The sequence below is a fragment of the Rosa chinensis genome, chromosome 7 (genome assembly GCF_002994745.2).
Source record: "Rosa chinensis cultivar Old Blush chromosome 7, RchiOBHm-V2, whole genome shotgun sequence".
In the NCBI taxonomy this organism is placed as follows: Eukaryota; Viridiplantae; Streptophyta; class Magnoliopsida; order Rosales; family Rosaceae; genus Rosa; species Rosa chinensis.
Window position 1 is genome coordinate 24,614,237 of NC_037094.1, and position 24,291 is coordinate 24,638,527.

At 37.7% G+C, this 24,291-nt stretch overlaps 3 protein-coding genes, 1 long non-coding RNA gene and 1 pseudogene across 5 annotated transcripts; 1 reads left to right on the forward strand and 4 right to left on the reverse strand.

Annotated features, from left to right (window-relative positions):
- Positions 1 to 498: 498 nt before the first annotated feature.
- LOC112177659 lies at positions 499 to 7,443 on the forward strand (annotated as a pseudogene).
- A 1,292-nt stretch (positions 7,444 to 8,735) lies between these two features.
- LOC121050528 (receptor-like protein EIX2) lies at positions 8,736 to 10,649 on the reverse strand. Of its 2 annotated transcripts, XM_040510755.1 has the most exons (3): positions 9,461 to 10,649; positions 9,045 to 9,388; positions 8,736 to 8,870 (listed from the first exon to the last, which is right to left on the reverse strand). In XM_040510755.1, the coding sequence occupies exons 1-2, from the start codon at positions 10,515 to 10,517 to the stop codon at positions 9,048 to 9,050; spliced, it is 1,398 nt and encodes a 465-aa protein (XP_040366689.1). In that variant the 5' UTR covers positions 10,518 to 10,649; the 3' UTR covers positions 8,736 to 8,870; positions 9,045 to 9,047. The 2 variants fall into 2 exon arrangements, with proteins under 2 accessions (XP_040366689.1, XP_040366688.1); XM_040510754.1 differs by having other exon boundaries at positions 9,045 to 10,649.
- On the reverse strand, positions 10,579 to 12,056 carry LOC112177660 (receptor-like protein EIX2). The gene is made up of 2 exons (XM_040511391.1): positions 10,693 to 12,056; positions 10,579 to 10,630 (listed from the first exon to the last, which is right to left on the reverse strand). The coding sequence occupies exons 1-2, from the start codon at positions 12,054 to 12,056 to the stop codon at positions 10,579 to 10,581; spliced, it is 1,416 nt and encodes a 471-aa protein (XP_040367325.1).
- Positions 12,057 to 13,911: 1,855 nt separating this feature from the next.
- On the reverse strand, positions 13,912 to 15,823 carry LOC112177661 (beta-amylase 3, chloroplastic). The gene is made up of 5 exons (XM_024315927.1): positions 15,811 to 15,823; positions 15,573 to 15,712; positions 15,213 to 15,355; positions 14,837 to 14,978; positions 13,912 to 14,703 (listed from the first exon to the last, which is right to left on the reverse strand). Exons 1-5 carry the CDS (start codon positions 15,821 to 15,823, stop codon positions 13,912 to 13,914), a joined length of 1,230 nt encoding a protein of 409 aa, XP_024171695.1.
- A 5,956-nt stretch (positions 15,824 to 21,779) lies between these two features.
- Positions 21,780 to 22,898, reverse strand: LOC121050535. The gene is made up of 3 exons (XR_005803264.1): positions 22,732 to 22,898; positions 22,281 to 22,359; positions 21,780 to 21,872 (listed from the first exon to the last, which is right to left on the reverse strand). It is a non-coding gene; the product is annotated as an uncharacterized LOC121050535 (long non-coding RNA).
- Between the last annotated feature and the right edge of the window lie 1,393 nt (positions 22,899 to 24,291).

Here is a 24,291-nt window from a genome sequence, read left to right on the forward strand (position 1 = left end):
TCTAAATCTAACCGTTAAATGAAATGGAAGATGGAGATTTCATGAACTTCAGGAACTTCATGGTATTTGAACTTTAGAGTAGTCGGATCATATATTAATGGGAAAGGATCCTCTCCTAAGCAATGAAGTTGCCTAACCTACCTAAGCTTTTATCTATATGTTGACACGTGGATATAATGAATCCAACGGTCTACAACTTCTCTCTTTATTAGTCTCTTCCTTCACTCCTCTCTCCCTCTCCTCTCTGTTCTTCTTTACGAGTCTGTCTACAGTGGAGACTAAACAAGTAGAGGAGAGTAGCCTAAGGCAAGCTCCAACAGATTGGAATACGATTTCGACACCATTTTCTCTTTGAGAAAAATCAGTCACCGTCCCCAAACTATGCTGCCAAGGCCAATTTGATACCTGAACTCTCAAAAGTATCAATGTGATATCCAAAGACCTATTTTGACATCAACGTGATATTTCCGTCCAAAATCTCTGACTGTGCCGTCAACTATGTGGCAAGGGTAAAATTGTCTTTCTTTACTAATTAATTATAAAAAAAGGAAAAAAAAAAACAAAGCAAAACAGATCGAGCTCTCTCTCTCTCTCTCTCTTCCTTTCCCCCCAATCTGATCCTCTCTCCTTTCTATCACTGGGAATGGATTTTTGGATTTATGAAGAACAGCCGAAATGGAGAAATTTTTTTTTGATCAAAAGTGTTTGTGGCTTATGAAGAACAGTCGGAGTAGCGAGAATCGCTGCCGATGTCAATGACAAGGAGGAGACTCTGGGCCGGAGAGCTCAGGTGGAGGTGGACGAAGTACTGGTCAGAGTTGGTGGAGGAGAGAGGAGCGGTGATGATCCGGGTATTGAATTAGAATCTGGGAAAGAAACAGCATCTCTTGAAAGCAAAACACGCAAATCCTTCTTGGTTCCAAAATCAAACTCCCAATAGCTCAAATCCACCCATCACAGAAATCAAGCTCTATTCTAGAAACCTTAGCAGCATAGTCTCATGGAAGTACCACAGAAACCTCGATCTGTCAAATAATTCTCTCAAAGGCTCTGTCCCAGGTTGGTTCTTGTCTCATCCAACCTTAGTCGAAGTCATTCTCTCCAAAAACAAGTTCGGTGGCAGCTTCGGGTTTGATAACGGTTCGGTTTCCTCAGTCCATAAGCTGTCTCTCCAGCAACAGGTTCACCAACTCTATTATGCTTTCTGGTTTCCCACACCTCAAAATCCTCAACCTTTCTCACAACAATTTGGGTGCTCTCCCTTCTGATCTTGCCAACCTCACTAATGTCCAACACCTAGACATTTCGAGCTGCAAAATCTCCGGCAGCTCGAAGCCAATCTCTGTTCTTCGCGCATTGACCTACTTAGATGTCTCAAACAACTCCATGAACGGTTCTTTCCCTTCGGATTTTCCCCCAATTAGTCCCCTAAAATCCTTGAACCTTTCGTTCAATAATTTCAGAGGTATAGTCGGCTTAGAAGAGTACCAAAAATTTGGGAAAACAGCTTTCTACAAGACTCAACCTTTACATAAGAACAACAACTACCCAAACCAAAATAAACCCATAAGTGAGTCCAACGATCAAAATCTGAGTGACCCATTACATTTTGCCTCTTCCCACCGTTTGTTGCCTGTGGTTTTTGTTGTTTCAATGTACAGTAACTATGTTGTTGTGTTGTCCAATTGGATTTATATAGTTAACAGTTGAACACAAGAACCCATCCCTTCTTATTGATTCTCGAAACGAGCTGCTGTAATTTCCTTATGGATTTGAAGATTGAATTTCAGTGGATTTGGTTGAGGTGGAGCTGTAGAGGTGTTCATCAATAGAAAAATTGGATGAGAAAGAAGGAAGAAGAGATAGAAATTGGAGAGGATCTTGGCAGCGTTGGTGATGGTTTGGGCGAAGGAGAAGGAGAGGAGAGAGAAGAAGAAGGAGACTGTGGTTGAAGAAGAAACATAAGCCATTCTCTTTGATTTCTTGAGCGGAGGAAAAGGAGCGAAGCTTGCGGCGGTTTGGCTAGAACAAAATCCCAAAAAAAGAAGAAGAAGAACAAGAAGAAGAAGAAAAAAAATAGAAGAAAAGAAATGAAAAGAAGAAAAAAAAATTAACAAAAAAAAAAGGTAAATTGGTCATTTCATTTTTTTGAGGGACCCACATGCTTGCCACATTATCAAGTTGATGGCACCGTCAGAGATTTTGGACGAAAGTATAATGTTGATGTCAAAATAGATCTTTAGATATCACATTGATACTTTTAAGAGTTCGGGTATCAAATTGACCTTAGCAGCATAATTTGGGGACGGTGACTGAATTTTTCTCTTTCTCTTTACCTAAAACTCTAATCCATCAAAATACTCCATATCTATTCCTGCCCCGAATAAATGATACATCCCAATTAAAGCAAAACCCTTCAAGAATCTTCCCAACAGAAAAATGTAATCCTAAGCAACAACATATTATGTTTGAAGATAAGCTCTAATAAGTAGGAGTAAACAGTAAAGGAATGGAATAAGATTCAGATCACAACAAACATTCAACTAGACAACGTCACACATGAACTGCTGATCGGCAAGACCAGAAACTTCAAAATTCAAACTTGAAGAAATTCAAACAGACTTGAGATGTTACTTTGAAATTTGCAAGAACCCAACTATGAAATTGAAAATTGGGAAAACATGGAAAAGAAGCAAAAATTTTGGGTGAATAAAAACCTGATGCTTGTTCTTTTCCATTGTACAGAGAAATTGGTTTTCCAATATCATATTCCATTAGTTATTGAAATTTTTACAGGGAAGAAACACATCAGTGGAAAACCCAGCCCCAAAAATCGAACCCATCAATCCCAACCAATTCCAGGAGAAATTTATCAACCACCAAAACCCATAAGGACGAGTCAAGGTTCAAGAACTTAATAGAGAGTTAAAGTCTTCCCTGGGGAGATCTGGTGTTGGGAGAGAGAGAGAGACAGAGAGGAGATAGTTGAGGTTTCTGGCCTTCTGGTATTGGTTTTTGATGTCAGTCACTACGTGGCACTATTATAGCCACTAGATGTTGTTTCTACACGTGTCATTACTTGATTAAAATCTTAGCAAGCTTAGGCAATTTTATTGCTTAGGAGAGGATCCGGACCCTATATTAATCTCTTAACCTATTTTAAAAAAAGAAAAACAATCTCTTAAACCTATTTTCGACTAGTATAGAGAACTGTGACAGGCAAGCATGCATCTTTCCCTTCAAATTCAAATCCAAGAAGAAACGAAAGGAGTCAAAATCAGCTCCGGATTTGAGAAACAAAAGCGACTCCTTAACTCCGGTATTAGACCGTGCCTCGAAATCTCTACCTTCACCAAGAAGCATACCAGAATTGTACAAAGAGAAGGAGCAGAATTTGAAGGTTTTCTCACTCCAAGAGCTCAGTGATTCAACCAATGGCTTTAGCAGGTTGCAAAAGCTTGGGAAGGGGGATTTGGGAGTGTGTATAAAGGAATAATCAAGCCCAAAAATGGCAAGGGTAGTCCAATTTTGGTTGCCATGAAGAAGTTGAATCCACATAGCTAGGGGTCGTCAATGGGCAGCCCTGCCCAAAATTAATGGGCTCGGGCCGGGCCAAAACATTTTTTTTTTATTTTTCGGGCCGGGCAGGGCCGGGCTTCTTTTAAAAATCAAGGCCCAGGGCCTTACGGGCTTTTTAGGGCCGGGCCGGGCCAGGCCGGGCTTTTTTGGATGGGCAGGGCAGAGCCCATTATATTTATATGTCATATTATTTTGTTAAAAAAATACAAAAACCTATGAAAAAATGATGATATGTTAATTATTGAACAAAATAAAATTCAAAATTAAAAAAACATATGGCCTAATGCAATAATTAGTTTAATATAACAACATAAAAATATATTAATACAAAAATTGAATGGGCTTTCAGGCGGGCTTATAAGGTCGGGCCGGGCGGGCTTTAATGGGCATATAACGGGCCGGGCCGCGGGCTGGGCCTGGGCTTTGAACCCTCCGCCCTAGCCCTGCCTCGTGCCCAATGGGCAGGGCCGAGATGGGCTTTTCTGCGGGCCGGGCCGGGCTTTTGCCCACTGGACCGGGCGGGCGCCCATGGGCTTTTAGGCCCGCGGGCCAAATGATGACCCCTACACATAGCTTACAGGTTCCAATTCTTATCTTCATTAAGGAACTTTAACTGTTTGGTTAATTTTTACATTTTTTCTGTCTGTTTTTCTTCCACTTGGTTTTTCTCCATTACTACTTGGTTGGTTGGTTGGTTTTCTTATTCTTGGATGTTGAATGATTGTGATGGTAGCATTGAATGCTATTGTATTCTGATCTGAAAGAATTGTCATATTGGATAGGGAATTAAAGTAGTTTGTTTTTGGGTGGAATTAAAGTAGTTTGTTTTTGGGTTGAATTATTCCTAAAGAATAGTTATATATATGTTCATGTTTTGACTATACTTCTAGTAGTGGCCCTGTTCTGCATTTGTTAATAAACATATGGTTTTTAATTGATTAGTACATGTGGTTTGTTTAGTAGATTTATTGGGTCTTTGTGATTTTATATCCATGTTAATATAGCTTGTTGGATTTATTAGAAACACTATTCAATTCTTCCTGTATACTGCTTCAATATAATCCCAAAATACATGTTAGGCACTAGGCGTAGTAGAGTGGGGAGGAAAAAGGGGCATGGGGTTACCAACCCATCCTATCATTCCTAATTCCTGGCCAATTGGAGTGGGAATGATATGGAAGTAAATAATCAAATAGAGAATGTGCTCAAGTGAGTAGGGCATGAAAAAGACTAAATGTGACATAATGATTTTTCTATTGAGGTTGAAAGAAATCTGAATGTCTTCTATTGATCAAGTCACGGTAGTTCTGTGGTATACATTTAGTTAACGACCCTACATGTAGTTTTGTGTATGAAAAATTTGGACCTTGGAATTAATCTGGTGCTCGAACTCTAGGAGTGTGGAGATAATATCATCATTTGTAGTGTTAGCAAGAACCAATAGGAAAGTGAGTACTAAACTTAGGCGAATGGATTTCATATAGTGTTTCAAAACCATTACTAAAGTGAATTGTAAATAGACTTGTTTCTATTATGCAGCTATCTGTTGTATGACAAGGCTCTTACTAGTTACGAAAGAGAGGGGTTTGCTCTCAAGAACATGAATTGGAACAGATTCTCAAATTTTGTGGAAATAGCATTTTAACTTTGAGAATGGATAAATGTAATGATTTAGCCCTTGAAATGATATTGGTCTGTGTAAAAGATACATCCCATTACTCTTTTAAACTGTTGAGAAAGACTCGCACATTCAACTGAACTCTAAGTTCAAGTTATCCTTTCCTAAACACCCATTTTGGAGGCATTGTGTGCCTCTCTATTATTTTTATCTATTTAGTTGTCAAGCTTATGGTTCTTTGCTGTTTTAATATAGGGTCATAAAGAATGGCTTGCAGAGGTTCAATTTCTTGGTGTGGTAAATCACCCAAATCTGGTAAAGCTTCTAGGATATTGCTCTGTAGATGGAGAAAGAGGGATCCAACGGCTATTGGTATATGAATATATGCCTAATAGGAGCTTAGAGGATCATCTTTTCAGCAGGGCTTTGAACCCTCTTCCTTGGATCACGAGGTTACAAATAATGCTTGTTGCTGCTCAAGGATTGGCTTATCTACACGAGGGACTGGAAGTCCAAGTGAATATAGTTTTCATTTATTTGACCTATGTTTGACCATGTATTTCCTTTCAGTTTGTTTGGAATGTAGAACTACCATATCATGTGAGCATGCAACTCATATATGTTATTTTGACCCATGGAATACCAAATCAGTGTGGCCTGCTTAAGATAGTGTAGTATTAGAACCACGACTAATGATTGGAATGTACTAACTATGTATTATACATCTTTTACTTGTCTGCTGCATTTATAGTGGCATCTCTGGTTTTGGAACTTAAATTGTATCTGCTGCTAATATAATTGCCTCCAGTTACATATATTGGTGGACACTGTCACTTCAGCAACTGTCCATTATCTTGATGTATTTTGTTCTCTAAAAGCTTAAGCTGTTGGGACCCTGTGGTTGTGTCACATGGTATAAGAGTTCTTGAGTTCAAAACCATCGAATGAAATTGCACTCTTCTTTGTTGTCTTGTACAATTTGAAATTGAATATAAAACTGGAGAGTAATATAAAAGAAGCATGAATTAAATTATCACTCTCTAATTCCTGCGCGTTAATAGGTATCCCCTGTTTACTTCAACACACTAGTCCCCTGATCTTATTCTTCCATTTTTGTAGCTGGAAGTCAATTACAGGGAACAATTTAAATTCTCGCTACTTAAATATATGCTTTAATGTTAATGTTATAATACTACATCATAGATTTGGTTCGGCTCTGCTTGTGAGCTTAAAACAAAAGTCATCTTCTATGAATATCCAAATGCTGAAGAGTGTATTTAAGGATGGTAGATACTGGATTACCTCACATGGTAACTCTTTATTTGTTTGAAGACAAGAATTTTTATATACTTTGTTGAACCTTTTTTGTTGCATTGTTTGAATAGGTGATATATCAAGATTTCAAATCCTCCAACGTGCTCTTGGATGAGGACTTTAAGCCGAAGCTCTCAGACTTCAGGCTTGCTAGAGAAGGGCCAAAGGGTGACCGTACTCATGTATCGACAGCAGTAAGTAGATAATAGATGACTTATTTTACTACTAGCCCAAGTTCTTTTAGAACTCGATGTCAACTTCATTTGGAGGTTGGCAGAATCTTGTTTGAATTGCAATATTGAGAGGGCAATTGGTATCCGTTATTATTTACCTTTCTGGTTCTTTGCTTCTATTTAACATTTTCCCTGGTTCATATTGTATTTGCTTTTGTTATCAGGTGGTAGGGACTTATGGATATGCTGCGCCAGAGTATGTCGAAACAGGCCATCTTTCCATCCATAGTGACTTATGGAGTTTTGGTGTGGTGCTGTATGAGATCCTTACTGGGAGGCGTGTCTTAGAAAGGCACCGGCCAACAGCGGAGTAGACTACTTTATTGGGTTAGACAGTACCCTGCAGACAGTAAAAAGTTCAGCATGATAATAGATGCACTCCTAAGAGATCAGTATTCTATTAATGCAGCTCGGAAAATTGCCAAGTTGGCAGATAGCTGCCTGAACAAGAATGCAAGAGACCGGCCAACAATGAATCAGGTAGTAGAGATCTTGAAGCAAGCTATACAAGATTCACAAAAGGGTACCAACTCTGTAAATAACAATTTTGGGGCATCTGGGTCTAAATTGGGTAAAAAGAACCCCAAGTTGAGGTGATATAAGAGAGAAGCCTGTGATCAAACGAAAGCATTGTTAATAGTGTCTGCTGTGACTATGTTCTATTTACATTTTTTAACAGGTTGAAAAGGTTGGATAAGTGGAAATGGGAAGTTTTGTGTAAGTTACAATTTTGCAGACCTCAAATATTTTTAGCCTGCTCTGTTTTTACACCCTTTTTAACCGAAGTTAGGGGTTGTGGTCCAACATGAGGGTGGTTTGATCACTACTGAGAGAGGGGTGTGCGTACTACTTGAGGGGGTTCGAGTACAATTGGATGGTTATCATTTCTACCTTCTGTTTTCCTGAGACTGAAGCTATGAAAGTTGAAGCAAAGAATGTAGATAAAGAGGGAGTGAAAAGAATGACAGACACGATCACTCATTAGAAAGGGTAGTTGATTTTATAAGATTTCACTGATCTCTTGGAGCTACAATTTGAGCTTTCTAGTTTACTGGTCAGCGACATATGAAACCTTGAAGAAACTACTGTACAATATACATCCGTTTTCAGTTGCTTGTCTTAGAAAGCAAAATTACTATGTTCTGTCACATTGACATATCCATGGTTATCTTACATTAGACGTCGTGCATTCTAAACTGAAAGAAGGTAAAAAGAAAACAAAGAGCGAAATGCAGCTACAAAATGAAGAAAGAGGAGGCAAAGACATCTCAAATCGAAAAACCTCCCATATCCTGGTTATTCTGGAGTAGGAAACTAATTCCTTCCTCCACATAACAGTAGGCTGCAACTTCTAAGATCATCTTATAAAAAGAAAAAAAAGACCACACTACAAACATTTATGTAAGTACAAAACAATAAATGATGATCTGCTAGTATTATTAGATAAATCATATCTTTTGTACCATACACGAATTTGAAATAGGCGCATCTCATGAAGACTTTAGTAGTGAAGTGTCAGAGACTCCCAAAATCCTCTGAAGAATCCAAGCTATGCACTATCGTAATAAAATCCTAGGTTTCTGATACCATCAGTTTTTTTTCTGCCACTAGAGATACCAGGATCTTGAGCAGTCGCATATTTCAGGGACTTAAGTGTTAGCTGTGGTCTGCAAAGTCCAAAATTCCCCATAGATGCAGAGTAATAAAATCTCTGAAGTTTGATTGGAATAGATCAGATTAATTGAAATGCTCTGGAATGGAACAATATATAATTGCAGGTAATTATTTTGAAATCAATCGAGAAAGCTAGGTTTAAATTACAGCCAGAAAGATGCAATAAAAGTGATACCAGCTCATACAACATACAATCCATTATTCACACACATTTCTCAAGAGATAAATCGAGAAAGCTAGGTTTAAATTACAGCCAGAAAGATGGAATAAAAGTGATACCAGCTCATACTACATACAATCCATTATTCACACACATTTCTTAAGAGATAAAAGCATAATAATTATTTCTTGCTGAAAGAGAAAGCAACGACATCTGAAAACCTTCAACATTAAACCTTGAATCTTTCCACTTCCGGGATCATTAGGCTCATTTCCTCGAATGCCAGAATCTCCTAACATCATGTCAAAACAAATGACAGTCAAAAAACAATATTTCTAAAAGATTGGACAAATATTTTGCGTTTCCAAACGATTGTAATACTATAAATTTGAAAGAGTTTCTACAAGTATATCTAGCCAGAAAACATAAACACTATAAAAACTAAGTATTATGTAGCTTAGTTTACCATTTATCTTTGAAGTCTCCTTTGCACTTTTGCCTTGTACACAGCGGTTTTGACATAAATCCAATCTTTTGCATTGTCCAGGAATATGAAATAAGCATATCTCCAAGAAGTCTTAAGCAGTAGACTGCCGCAGACCATCCAAAATCCAATGACGAATCCTAGCACAGCACTGATAAAAAATCCCAGGCTTATGAGACCATCATTATCATGTTCTTTGTTATCATCAGCTTGAGTTGCTCCATCTGGTGGGCAATTTGGTGTCAGCGGTGGTCCACAAAGTCCAAGATTTCCCATATATGCAGAAGCATTAAAACCCTGAAGTTGGGTGCCTGACGGAATTCTTCCTGACAAGTTGTTGTGTGATAAGTCCAAGACACTAAGAAAGTTTAAGCTTGCAAGACTTGTAGGAATTTTACCAGATATCTGGTTTCTTGACAAATCAAGAGATTCCAACATCTTCATGTTACCAAAGTTTTCGGGAAGCTTTCCTGTCAAATAGTTTCTTGACAGATTCAGTGATTTCAACTCTGTCATATTTGCTATACTTTGAGGAATTTCCCCCATCAAACAGTTGCTTGACATGTCAATGCTTCTCATACCAGCAAGATTTTTCCCAAACTCTCTTTCTATTCCCTTCCACATGAGTTCTGAATTAACTAACACATTAGTGAAAGAAGGATAATGGATATGATGATTATTAGCGCTTTGGCTGATGTTATTGAAGCAATGCGGCAAGCCTCCGGAAATGTTGTTGTGAGAGAGGTCCAATACATGAATGGCAGCTAGAGTGCACAAGGACAAGGGTATGATTCCATTGAACTCATTAGACTGTAAGCGTAGAATCACCAACTTTGGTAGGCTTTGGCCAATCCATGTTGGTATCTTTCCCGACAAGTTATTGTTGCCAAGGTCAACTATCGATAATCTGGTACAGTTCTCTAAAGAAGGCAATTCACCTGAAAAGTTGTTATCATGTAAACGCAATATCACAATTCCCTGTAGATTGCCTAACGAGCTTGGTATTTTTCCAGATAATTTATTCTTTCCCAAATTCAACACTTGCAATTCTTGAAATTGCATCCAACAATTAGGAAGCTCCCCAGACAATAGGTTCTCAGAAATGTCAGCAGACCTTAAATTTGGAGACTGCGTTGCACATAAGGAAGACAAAGGTCCTGAAAACCTATTATTCGAGAGATACATCTCTCCTAGCATAGGAGAAAATGATGGCACTGCGCCAGAAAATAGATTAGAAGACAAGTTAACATAACTCAAGCTTGTCAATGACAGATTCGGCAGTTTTCCATGGATTTGGTTCATAGAGAGATCTAAATCAGATAAGCCGGAAAATAGATCCCAAAACTTATTAGGTAATGATCCTGATAGTCCAGCATTAGAGAGATAAAGCAGAGTAAGATTTGTCTGCGTTAGAATCCACTTGGGAAAAGCTGGGCCCACCTTGCAAGAGGACATGCCTAACAAACCAAGTTGAAATGGTGGATTCCAATCAGAGCTCAGGTTGATAGAGAAACGATTACCAGAAAGCTCCAAAATCTGTAAACGAGAGAGGTTCAGAAAGTGGGATTCTGTTATGACACCAGTGAAAGAATTACCCCTGAGAGATAAAAATTCAAGGCTAGAGAGTTGCCCGACACTCTCGGGTACAGAGCCATTTAGTTGATTAATGGAAAGATCTAACTCTCTTAACTTTGAAAAACGTTTCAAATCTGGCCAGGACCCCCAAAGTTGGTTCAAACCCAAGTGCAAGGTCTCAAGTGTGTTCTCAGCACAAGACAAGGTTTTAACAGAGTCCTCAATGTTTTCAGACAATTGGTTTGACCATAAGGTCAACGACTCTAAGCTGCATAAGTTTTGAAAGCTTTTTGGTATCCCACCTTCAAGTTGATTCCGTGACAGATCTAGTGTTACTAGAGAAAGCATGCTTGTGAAGACATCTGGGATGAGACCTTCAAGTTGATTCGAAGACAGATATAGTGTTACTAGAGAAAGCATGCTTGTGAAGACATCTGGGATGGGACTTTCGAGATTGTTGAAAGAGAGATCAATATGGACAAAGTTGCTACTGACATTGGCTATCCAATAAAATATTGAAGAATTAAGAGAGTTCCAAGAGAGGTCAAGGAGTTGAAGAGAGGTGGAAGAATTAATAAAGGAAAGTGATCTTAGATTGACATCAGGAAGGTTACACTGGGATAACTGAAGCTCTGTCAGTAAAGTGAGCTTGCTTAAAGATTGTGGCCAATTCACAGCCTCAGACAAATTCAGCCATGCCATGTTCAGGTATCTCAAGGAAGAAAGATGAGATAACCACTCAAGGTTTTCAGAACTAGCATCATGGTTCCCGGAAAGATCGAGAGTGTGCAAATTAGAGAGGTTTCCAAGTTGGGGAGGAACAGGTCCACTGAAATCAGCAGTTGCAAGTTTGAGTTCCTTCAATTGACTCAAAAAGCCAATGAATTTGGGAACCATCATTCCTTCAAAATCATTGAAGGAAAGATCAAGAGTATGCAAATTAGAGAGGTTTCCAAGTTGGGGAGGAACAGGTCCACTGAAATCAGCAGCTGCAAGTTTGAGTTCTTTCAATTGACTCAAAGAGCCAATGAACTTGGGAATGATCATTCCTCCAAAATCATTATAACTGAGGTCCAAGTAATTTAGATATGGCAATTCAAGTAGTGAATGACTAATTTCACCTCTTAAAGGAACTTCAGTATAATTGAAAGATATAAAGGGCAAATCAAGTCTTGTGACATGACCTGTTTGGTTGTTGCACGCTATTCCTCTCCACTTGCAGCAATCTTTCTTGTTTTCCCAAGAAGCAAGAGCATTGGACTCATCCACAAGCCCTTGTTTGAACTGGAGAAGAGCATGTCTTTCACTCTCCAAGCACATAATGTTGTTGGAGCTTCCAACACTTGAACAACAAATAGCAGAGGCAAGGGCCAGGCACACAAGCCCAACCAAAACAGAATGCACAGATCTACCACTCATTATACTGTAAAACATGATTACGAAGATGATATGCAAACTGCAGAGTGGAAGCATATATAGTTGAAGCAAAAGAATTTTGGAAACTACATATATATAATCGTGGAAACAGCAATGGAGTTGCTTCAGTCCATTCCAAAGCAAGACTCTGGCAAAATTTGGAAAATGGTTCTTTCTTCATTGAATACTAGTCTCTATCTTACATTATGATAGAAGATGACCCAGCACAACTTATATGACTATTGCTGGGGATGCTTATCAATGACTATTCCAAAGCAATGGAGTTGCTTCATTGACTGACTTGATCGGCATAATTTGGAAATTTGTTCATTCCTTCATTGATTTTCTTTAGTCTCAGTCTCATATCATGTGGTTCGAATATGTTGTAGTTTTGTACGATAATCATTCTATGCTTCTCTCCTTTCTGAATGAATACTAGTTTTTGTGATATTAAAAAAAAAAAAAAATACATGACGTAGCTAGTACTGGGCCCTCAAGTATAGCCCAATGCTCTCTTCTCTTGTAAAATTGAGAAAACTCCTTTTAGAAATGGAGAAAGCTTTCACTCTGGTTCAGACAGTTGCAGTGGCAACAGTCTTCTCTGCCGTTTCAGGCTAGTACTTCCTTTCCTCTTCCCGGAATTCCATTCTTTTCAGGTACGGCTTCATGTTTGGAAGAGAATCTGCTCACACACTCGCTACCCATATAGTTATTTGTTTACCGAAGAATTCTAATTGGGTGTGCTCTTGAATAAAATCCCAATGCTGTAACTCTAACATGTAATTCAGTTAAAGTTAACTCATTCCTGATGATGTTCTGCTATAAACCTAAGGACATGCTTCTTCTTTTTCCCTCATTGGTGAAGTTTTCATGTCACATTACAGGCTCAACATGAATCGGAATCATAGTATTTTTACAGCTGATAAAGATAGAGTTTGAACTTTTTTTTTTTTAAATTTCTTTCTTTGAATCATTTTTCGGCTCAATGATGTGGTGTTTGAACCGAGACAGTAGATGCTCTACTATCCCTCCATTTGGGTGCATGTTAATTAGTCTTTTACTGCTTTTATTATTTGGCTCTCTTCTCCGCTTACTTGAAATTAAATGTGAATTGAAATAGCTGCCTGAAATGTCATTCACATTGTGAATTCTTGTTTAAGTTTGAATTTTGATTCATGTCTCAAGTAGGGATTCCTGTTTGGATTGTGACTTATTCAGTTGTTTGGGTGCAAGTTCATGGCATCAGGTGGGCAGTGTGGAAATCCCTTCATTTGTTAAAGCTTGAGAAAACATTGTCTTAAAGCCTTACTGGAAAACTCCTTCGGTCATCTTCGGCTGTTTTCAGGTCATCTTACCTATCCTTGAGAGCAGAATGTGTCAATATTACTTGTTGTGGATCATAGATGCTTTGTGTTCAAATTTTAACAAATAATTTTGGGAACCAGGTACGGCTTTATGTTTGGAAGAGAATCTGCTCGCAAAGAGCTCGGAAGCTTAATCGAAGACCTTCGCCGCCAGAATCCCAATTCCTGACTTCATTGGGTACTTCCATTCTCTCACTCACTACCCACACTGGCTTAGATTGACAACTATTCTCAAGAGTCATCTGAACATCCCCTAAACTAGATGAAAACCTGGTTTGAATGAACATCAACTGACCATTCAGGTAATGGAGACATATACAGGGAATTGTTTAACCATCTTAGGCCTCAGCATCTGATGCCAAGTATGGTTTGCTTATAATTAATTACTCCTTTTATCCCTCACTCCCTCCCTATATTTTTTCTCACTATATTACAGATATTAACTATAGACTTGGATACAATGTTTGTACATAAAGATGCACTTATAAATTTTTCTACACAAGAACAGTTTCCTTTTCTTCCTGGACATTCTTCTCCTTGATAAACCCGACAAAAAGGTCGGTTCCAGTGGAGTCACACTCTAACAGTCTTTTATTCCGGGCACCTTCAGCCATGCCTTTCACAAATTCAACCATGTTCCGCCAGTTGTCCCCTTCGAACAATCGTTTATTCAATCTTAGGTATGTGAAAGCACTCAACGCATTGCCGGAATCTGATCTGCTTGTGGCCAAAACTTGTCCATATGCACCAGAATCATACCTCTCCAGTGCACTCTCTCCTGCAAGTTCAATTCCAGCACTCTTGGTTGCCATCTTTACTTGCTGGACTAACCCCTCAGGTGAGCAATTTGCATTGTCAGGCTGTTCTCCATCTTTCATTTCCATGCAGGTGAAGTTTAATACAACCCCATGTTTGCTGAACATTTTTGCTGTTGGTATGTAACCATCTCTACGTCTAGTATTATAGTAGCCGGCAGTTAATTCAGCAGCATGGGATCTTGTTCTGTAGTGCCAATGAATCCCAGCTACCTTTCCAGATAGTTTAGCTCCAGTTCCTTGGAATACTCCTTTTGCAGCTGCCAGGAGTCTATTTCCATTCCTTAATAGCTTCTCTGAGTACCATTCGAGGAAGAACTGTCCATACTCGGTATTCCAGGTTCCATCTCTTTTGAAAAATCCGGTGTCTTCAGGAAACTGATTGTGCTGGCCGGAATCATGGGGTCCAGTCCTTCCCCAATCTCTCTTTCCTTGTGCCTCTCCTGATGCTTCCAGGGAAGCTTTCATGGACTATAACAATAAACCTTGTTTAGAAATAACATGTATACCAATGTTCTCTACAATCTTTTAGGTGCCTTTCTGATCGATTTTTGGTAGCATGAAATAAAATTAAAATAAAACTCCTTTTGTTTACAATGGTTACCTTGTCATAGCATTCAAATTCTCCAATTCCAGGAAACTTCCATGTTCCATTGCTCTCTGGATAAGCAGGATATCTGAGTTCACCACAAGGACCCATACCGACTTGAATTTCCTGGAGAAATAGTTGAAATTGAGTCTCAAACCTTTTAAAAACAAGTTCCTTATAAACTCAACTTTATATTAAGAGGAACAAATTAATATTGATTGATTTACTACCAAGTTGTCTTAATTATTTGCTCTGTTCAACAGTTTCTTTCTGGGAACACTTGCAAATATATATCTGTGTTTTTTTTTTTTTTGGAGAATACAAATATATCTTTGTGTTTAATTGTTTAGCACATCAATTGAAGTTAACATGTATATTGCAAGTATCTTACCACAATAACGCCTCCCATGAGTAATCTCTGAATCTGTCATGGAAGGTCTTCATGTAGTCGGTGTAAACCTGGATGGGCGTTATTCCTCCAAGAACAGGCAATGAATCACACCCCAAGGATATGTACTCAGGATTCCTGGCCTCCTGCCAGATTTGTCTGTGTACACAAGGTCAGGGTTCTTGCTGATCTCTTCAAGCACCCAAGGAGGTAGTGGAATACTGAAAATTCACAAAAATGATTGTTTTGTGGGTAAATTAGCTCTTAAAACTACACATAATTTCTTTCTAGTCCTACTAATTATTTCGAGATCTATATCCCGACATTAAGTTTAAACATGTCATAACTGCATGAGTCTCCAACATTTCCTCCACATTGATGGAAAGACATGACAACTTGAATCTTCAAGCCATGCTTCTGGACAAAGTTCACATGCTCTGCATACCCTTCCCAATTGTACTTGGAAGGTCCGTCTTTCTCGACCAATCCCCACCAAGCATCCACTGTAAGAAGTAATTAACATGAACATGTATATATTGCACTCAATTTAAGAACACACCAATACAAGTAATGCCTAAAAAGTAAAGCACATAACACTAACCTGAAAAAGACATGTTTGATCTTCTCCTCTGAACAATCTGATGAAGGCAATCTCACTAATGGGGCAGAGAACTTGAATGCTTGTATGTAATTGTTAGAGCAGAGATCAAGGTCTATAAATAGGCATTGACGATTAGGTGCCTCCCATAAAGGTTTCCTAATCCTTTTACATTTAGGCCAACCTTATTCTTGTTCCATATGCAATTAGGTATACCTCATTAGCAAAGTAACCTCTTAAATCAGTACTGATATCAATAGGAAATCTAACATGAACCGATTAACACTAGGAATGTCTATTTGCTTGCTCTATAAGTATGCAGCTTATTTATTGTAATACTTGACGAATATTGATAGTCCACATTAAGTCTTACATCCACCATAACTCCTTCTACTCCTGCATTCTTCAAAGCCATCAAACTCGCATTCATTGCTCTTGGCTTGTTTAAATGCCCTCCATGCGTCACTGTGTCTAGTGGAAGAATCAATCATACTCGAGTAAAACATCACAAATGTAGAACTAATGAAAGAATCAATCATACTCGAGTAAAACATCACAAATGTAGAACTTTCAATAATACTTCTTGAGTCAGAAATCTGCAGATTTAAAATACTGAAACAGGAAATCAAAATCAATGTTCTAAATAAATTTGAATGAAGTCTCCAGCAATAAAATCAAATAATGCAGAAAAATAAATTCTAAATCCTCCCACTAATGTAAAGCACCAAAAACTTAATAAAATTCCCATATGAGTTTGAAACAAACTAACTGCCTTAACTCCTAGCGTCCTTGTTTGGGATCCTCTTCCTTAGAAATCCCTTTCTTCATAAGCCAGTCTTTGAAACCCTTGCAATCCTTTTTGACATGTCCAGGCTTTCGGCAGAAAAAGCATTTTACAGAACTATTCTTAAAATTTTCAGAGTTGCTAGACCCTTGAGAAACTTTAGAAGATGAGGCACCTGATTGGTTTGATCTATAGTTGAATTTCTTCTTAAACTGAGGCTTGCTGACAAGGTTAATTCCAATGCTCTTTCCTTTCTTAATTCTATCCTCTTCTTGAACACATATTGAAATCAGTTCATTTACACTCCAACTCTCCTTCTGTGTATTGTAATTTGACTGCATCTGACTATATTGTTGAGGTAGTGAATTCAAAAGCAAGTGTACCATGAAGGTGTCTTCAATACTGACATTTAGGACCTTGAGTTTTGCAGCTACATCAATACCCTTCATTATATATTCTCTAATGCTTCCAACTCCATCAAACTTCATGGTAATGAGAGTATTCATCAAGTTTCCAATTTCAGCTTTATCTGACACTTTGAATTTTTCTTCTACATTTTTAAAGTATTCCCTAGCATACTCAGACTCAGGTATACTACCTCTCACAGCTTCTGTCATAGATTTCTTCATAATTACTAGGGTCAATCTGTTGTGTTTGTGCCATTGATGGTACCTATCCTTCACATCCTTGCTGGTAGTAGGTGTTGGTTCAGCTGGTGGATCTTCCTTAAGGACATGGTCATAATCTATCATGCCTAAATGCAGCTCTATATCCTGCTTCCATCTTTTAAAGTTTGATCCATTTAAGCTCTCAATTTGATGAAATCCTAAAGGGAGGTTAATGGCTGTAGCAAAAACATTAAAAGGTTCCAGATTTCGTAGGAAATTAATAAATTTGAATTCATGGCATTAAACTGAAGTGCCCTCAAATAATACATAAGGTGTCTGTCTTACCTAGAGTGGCAAAAGACATATAGACGCTAACTGAATCATATAAGCAGAAAATCAAAACTCAACTATAGGTTGTTTAGAACATGTCAACACCTAGGGTGGCAAGAAGACAGTTCAGTTCACCTTCTGAAGGCAAGTTTTAAAGCCTGTTATATGCTGACATCAATCTCAGGAGCCATAATCATTTAAACCTCCTATGGGGAGCAAGGATTCCAGCTTCTAAAACTAATGTCACAAGATGTTGATCCAATACTGAGGTTTAATTAAAGTTTTTAACATGGGATTGCTATTGACAATACTATATGTGAAAAATTTAACTAAACTGGATCAAGAGAATATATGAAGTTTGTGTCTTGAGTTTTGTTAGAGCGTGTTCACAAGAAATTTAATATACTGAATAGGGAGATAAACATAAAGCAGTGAACACACAAAACTTGGATCCAGAAGCACGTACAAGAAATCCAGAACACATAATCAATCAAGTGGAATATATATAAAAACAATGAGCTGGGAGCACTCAAACGTACAATTCTAATCAATCATAGTAACCACATATATGCCAACAAGGCTAAGGAACAGAAGGCAAAACATATTTGAATTGATATAAGATTGATTCACTTCAACTTTGTCTTTTCCAATACGAAAACTACTTTATTTGCTAGGATACAAAAATTTATTTGCTTCTTGTTTGATAAAGAGAGACCGACCAAAAGAACATTATGAAGTTTTACAAATTTTAGTAGTGAGACAAACAGTGAACAATGATTACGAGGAGAAGTAGACACAAAACCAATTAATCACAGAATACTGAGATAGAGGATAAGTACTCTATTACTGGCTAATGAACAAGAATACTCAAAACACACAAAACCAATTAATCACAGCATTCAATTATATGCCTCAACAATACCAAGGAGCAGAAAATAACGTAGAACATATATGAATCGGGCTATTAGATCAATTTTCCTTCAAAATTTGTTTTGCAGCAGTTCGAAAGCATACCAGGATACTGTGCTTGCTTCTTGATGATGAAATGAGACCAGTCCAAAACCCGTATAACAGCTTTTAGGGCTGTCCGATCACGATTCCGATCATAGTTCAAGAAAATTTAGGCGGAAAAAACCATGACCGAGATCGCCATCGAAGAACCCTAGAAATTTGGAAGTCAAATTTGGGGCCAGCCGTTAATTTGAGTAACGATTAGTTTAGGCTAAAGGCTGTCTTCAGAAGCGGGTCTTGGTTTTGTCTCCAAGTGAGTTCTAGGCTTTGATAATGAAGCAAAGCCCAACCAAAACTTTATACAAGAAACAGATTTTTTTTTTTTTTTTTTGAAAACAAATATATTTTTATTTTCTGTTTTGGGTTCTTAATTGAGCACAATGGCTCTTATACCAATTGTAAGAAGTAATTAACATGAACATGTATATATTGCACTCAATTTAAGAACACACCAATACAAGTAATGCTTAAAAAGTAAAGCACATAACACTAACCTGAAAAAGACATGTTTGATCTTCTCCTCTGAACAATCTGATGAAGGCAATCTCACTAATGGGGCAGAGAACTTGAATGCTTGTATGTAATTGTTAGAGCAGAGATCAAGGTCTATAAATAGGCATTGAGGATTAGGTGCCTCCCATAAAGGTTTCCTAATCCTTTTACATTTAGGCCAACCTTATTCTTGTTCCATATGCAATTAGGTATACCTCATTAGCAAAGTAACCTCTTAAATCAGTACTGATATCAATAGGAAATCTAACATGAACCGATTAACACTAGGAATGTCTATTTGCTTGCTCTATAAGTATGCAGCTTATTTATTGTAATACTTGACGAATATTGATAGTCCACATTAAGTCTTACATCCACCATAACTCCTTCTACTTCTGCATTCTTCAAAGCCATCAAACTCGCATTCATTGCTCTTGGCTTGTTTAAATGCCCTCCATGCGTCACTGTGTCTAGTGGAAGAATCACATACACAGGCACCTTCTTGAAGTCGTTGTTATTGCTGCTGTGAGCAATATTTGGGAGTGCATGAAGCAACTCCCTCGGGAGATCATCAGTGGTGGTGCTCACCCTGATTCTTTCCTGGAAGAGCTGTGCTTCTTGCAGGGAACTCTTTGCCCGGATGCGACATGATGGCTTGATTTGCGCAAAGCAAACAACACTGGAGTACTCATCAGAGCTCCTCAGGCTTTTGGAGTACTCTTTTAAGATTAATGAAAGGCGTTGAACAACGAAGCGTTAACGTTAATTAATTTCCTGTGACTTTGGAAGAGGAGAGAAAATGTGATGAGAATGGTGAAGGGTTGTGTGCCTACTTATAAAAATAGATTCCCTATAAGCAGTGTTTGAAGGAGACAATGTTGGTGGGCTCTGGTTTAAAAGTGAAAAAGTGCAAAAGATCAAAATCAGTCAGCCTCACTTTTCCCAGTCATTTTCACTCTATACGTGGTCTTCCATTTTCACTCTATACGGGCTCGAGATGCTGCGAGTATGTTTGTTCTATGAAATTTTATCATTCATATGTCTGAGGTTAGAAATAGCAATTACAAACATTAGATACATTATATAACAGAACATGATATTGTTTTGGGAAGTTCTATTCATACCTCCTAAAATGGTATTTGGACCTCCAACAATTTTTGGAAGTTTTTAAATCCAACTTTGCCCTTCTAAAAAATGAACAAAATGAAAGATTAAAAAAATTAAATAAAATCTGCACCTTCTCTTCTCCCCGGCCTCTTCCCCTCCCTCATTCTCTTATAGTTATACATGAGGATTATTGGGCAACTTTGATTAAGGTAGAATGTTAAAGATTGCAAAATGGAATAAAAGACAAAAAATATAGAGAAGAACAATCAAGAAAATAATGATCGAAAAGCAATTTCTATTTCCTATTCTTTTTGTTTCTTTCTAGTTTGGCTTAATTGCTTCACTTCATGGAGTTGATCGTCAATTGTTATCACCAAATGATTTTTATTTTTTTTGCTAGAGTAGACTATGTTGCTAGCCTGATTTTGGTTTAGGGAAATTGATTTTGATAATAGTCCTCCTGTGGTATTGTAAATTGTACAATTTATTAAGAAATAGAAGGAGGTTCATAAGAGTATCCAAACTTACAAGGTAAATTGTGTTAAGTCATGGCTATGATATGAGTTTTAAGTGATGAAAAAAAAGATATCACTAGTAAATTTGTATTGGAAAAAATTGTGTCGATAAAAAAAGGGCAAGATTGAAAGTTTTGTGTAAATTTTAGAATGAGAGGTCCAAATACCAATTTAAGAGGTATGAATAGAAGCTCCCAAGAAGATATGCTATCCAAAAAAAAAAAAAAAATTATGTACAGATTGCAAAATATGGGTAGTCTTAGCAAAAATAGTTTTTTTTTTTAATTTTTTTAATTTTTTTTTAAGGCAAACAAGACTCAGCTTTATAAATTAAGTAGGAGCGGACTCCTTTTGTACAATGTCTTGGATACACTCCGGAGTGGAGTTCACCCAATTTTAACACGAATTAGATTCAAAAGCAATACCAGCTAGTCTATGGGCTACTCGATTACAAGTGCGGGGACCGAAGCATAAACGCACCAGCTGCAGGTTCTTGAAGGTAGTCTGAATGTCAACAATTAGAGTCCCATATTGAGTGAGAACTGGAGAAGCACTGCATATGTCTTGGACTGCTATTTGACAATCAGTTTCAATAACCACAGACCTGTAATTATGTCTTCTAATCAACTCTAGTCCGGCCTGTATAGCAAGGAGCTCGACATGGAAAGCTGAGCTCACAAAATGGACTAGTCGCTGAAACGCCGCAACAATACGTGTCTTTTTGTTTCTGAACCCAGATGGCATATAGATATTTCATTTTTCTAATTATATTTTAATTATTTACCCTCTTACTTGGATGATGGAGAGAAAAATAATAGAACAAACCCAGAAGACATATATGACACATTGATTTTTATTTGGTACCTACTTGATGTATGTCTAGCTATGTCTATCGCTAACAGTCCATTTGATCTTATCCATAGCCTTTATCTGTGTCTGACATATATATTCACATCTCTCTTTCTCTTTGGCTAAAACAGAGGTGTTTTTCTTTAAAGCTAACACCATTTTGCTATCATAATACTGAGTAGAATAGTATTTCAATCAAATTAGTGGAGTGGTTTGATCACAAAACAACAAAGTTTTATGTAAATCTGGCCAAATAAAGGGTGGAGTAGCACTTGCCTGCTTTCACATAACGAAGTTTTATGTAAATCTGGCCCGATAAAGGGTAGAGAGCACTTGCCTATTTTACTCTGCATTGTTCTTAACCAAGTCCTAAATAGATGAAGAAAACAATAAGATTAGAATGCACACACACTTACATACTATGGTTAACTAGTTCTGTTCCAGAAGTTTGTTTAGTTGTTTGAATTAGGTTTCGGAAAAATTCAACTACTCCTTTTGGTTTACCAATATCTGTATTCCATAGCCATCAGGTAAAGAAAAATCAAAGATGCTCGAAATATATATACATGTAAAGTTAAGTTCCACAACTGGAGCTAATGGTTTCCCTTTTCCATGGTTGTAACTGCAAGCTTTTCCATATTTACATCCCCTAGGCTTAAGTAATAGTGCAAGAAAGATTTTCCATCAACAAAAAAGACTAAAACTTTATGCATAAAAACAATCTAACCAGCACAACCAAATGGAATTGAATAAATAAAAAGTGAGAAGTAGACTGACGTCCATGAAGACCACCAACTATTGTAGACTTGTTCGGGAGACTAGCGAATACCTCAATCATCTTGCCCTAAATTTCTCTCTGTATTCAATTCAACATGAATCGAAACCTCATCAGCAAAACAAACCCCCAAATCGAATATGAGTACATGTGTGCAAGAAAACCCAGGAAAAGAGACAACAAATAAAATGAAAGCCTAGATGCAGAAAACATAAATTCACATAATCATTGACCATGTATACAGACACAACTAAACCAATCAACTAGAGTGATTCAAGTACCCAGCAAACTTCTCACCACAAAAAATTCAAACTTTAACAGAAGAAGAGCTAGATAACAAAAAATCTCAAACCTTGGGATTCAACAGTGAACCAATGAATCCCAAACAACCCAACAGATCTTTCACAAAAAAGACTCATCATACCTACATGTGTCCCTGGTTTTGATACTTACTGCAATCGCAGAGCCCAATCCCTAAATCAACCACATATGAAGAAGATTCACATTGATTTTCAAGAAATCAGGTATGAGGGCAAAATCGTCATTTCAGCTCAAGCCTGCACTGTTACCAAGCCCATGTATGAACAGAAGATCAGGCACTCCCTCCTCTGCGTCGGCATAACATTCGAATCTTGCGGAAAAAAATACTTCAAATTTTTAAGGGCTGACGTAGTTTGGATACCTATCGTGTAGTTTAATATGTTCTATTGTTTGTACCTTTTTTGACGGTGTTTGATCCTTTTTCTTTGGTTCGGTGTTTTTGCCTCGCTGTGAGTTTTACGCCTATACGGTTTTAGTAAGGCCTTACTATACTCTTGTATGTTTCTCCTATTTTATGAACAAATAGTTAAAACTGTTCTATCCACCTGCCAATCTACAATGCTCCACCATCGTAGACTTGGCATAAACAGCAGTAACAACACTACTAACCGAATCGAAAACAATTTGAAATGAAACCAGTTGATCTGTGATTGAAAGAATTTGAGTGGAAGGATTGAGAGATGGCTTACAAAGACCAAACATTAGGCCTAGACACCCCTCTGCCATTTGTACAGATTAGAACCAAGTTCAAAGAACGCCAAAAAGAAGTCAGAATAGAAGGCAAATCCACAAAAGGCTTATTGTTTTCCAATGATTTTAATTTGGTTCTAACTAATTAGATGAATTCAGTCTTTTCCATGGACGTCAAAGCTGAAAGAAAAGACACCAAAGGTCAATTCCACTTGCTTGACCTTGACTATAACCAAAATGAGTTGGACGTTGGTGTGGACAGAATGCATGGACATTCCATTTATGATATTAAACTAAATTCCATTTGCTTTTGCGTAAAGAGCAAGGCATGTATTTAAGAGCTAAATATGTTTTTTATCTTGATCGACTTCCCATTTGTACGATCGTACTGTTGAATTGGGATATTTTGAAAAGTGTATCGGCATGCCATTTGTAGAAGAACCAACTTGAATGTACTGACTATTTTCAGCTAAATTCTACAGCCAATAGAAAGGGTTATAAATAAAAAGAAGTAAACTGAAGAGGATGAGGTGTTGTAGAGAGAACACTTGTATAATGAAAGTATGAAACGAAGGCGTCCCCTGCCACTCTGTCAGTATGTATGAAAGCATGCATGACACCAATTTATGAACTTATGCTCATCTTCATTGCTTATTGTCAAAAACTCTCTTCGGCATTTCATCAAACGCCTTGTGGGCGTCCTTCACAATGACCCAAAAAAAATGAGGTTGAGTAAAACTCATTTTGGGTCTGAGAAGATTTAATTGAATTTAGATTCTCAGACCCAAATAAGGGTTTGTTGGTTGTTTGCAGTGTATTGGTACACATTGGCGGGGTGCATGGTGGACATTGCTAGGCCTTTATCAGGCTGATGTTTTCCGATCATTGGTACGCATCTGGTTCTCATTTTTCTGTCATGCATCCGCTGAAATGTGCAGACAACTTTTGCATTTGTGGACAACTTAAATTTGATTGTCATGATTTTACCACATCAATCCTAGT

Excerpts from the sequence above, each read along its gene's own strand:
- LOC121050528 (XM_040510754.1), bottom strand. The coding sequence starts at position 10,517 with ATGTCCTCTTGCAAGGTGGGCCCAGCTTTTCCCAAGTGGATTCTAACG.
- LOC112177660 (XM_040511391.1), bottom strand. The coding sequence starts at position 12,056 with ATGAGTGGTAGATCTGTGCATTCTGTTTTGGTTGGGCTTGTGTGCCTG. Across the intron at positions 10,631-10,692 it reads TCTGTACCCGAGAGTGTCGG|AATCCCACTTTCTGAACCTC; the intron begins GCAACTCTCTAG and ends GTGTCATAACAG.
- LOC112177661 (XM_024315927.1), bottom strand. Across the intron at positions 14,979-15,212 it reads TCATGGGAGGCGTTATTGTG|GTTTGAGACTCAATTTCAAC; the intron begins GTAAGATACTTG and ends TGTTTTTAAAAG. Across the intron at positions 14,704-14,836 it reads AATTTGAATGCTATGACAAG|TCCATGAAAGCTTCCCTGGA; the intron begins GTAACCATTGTA and ends TTATTGTTATAG.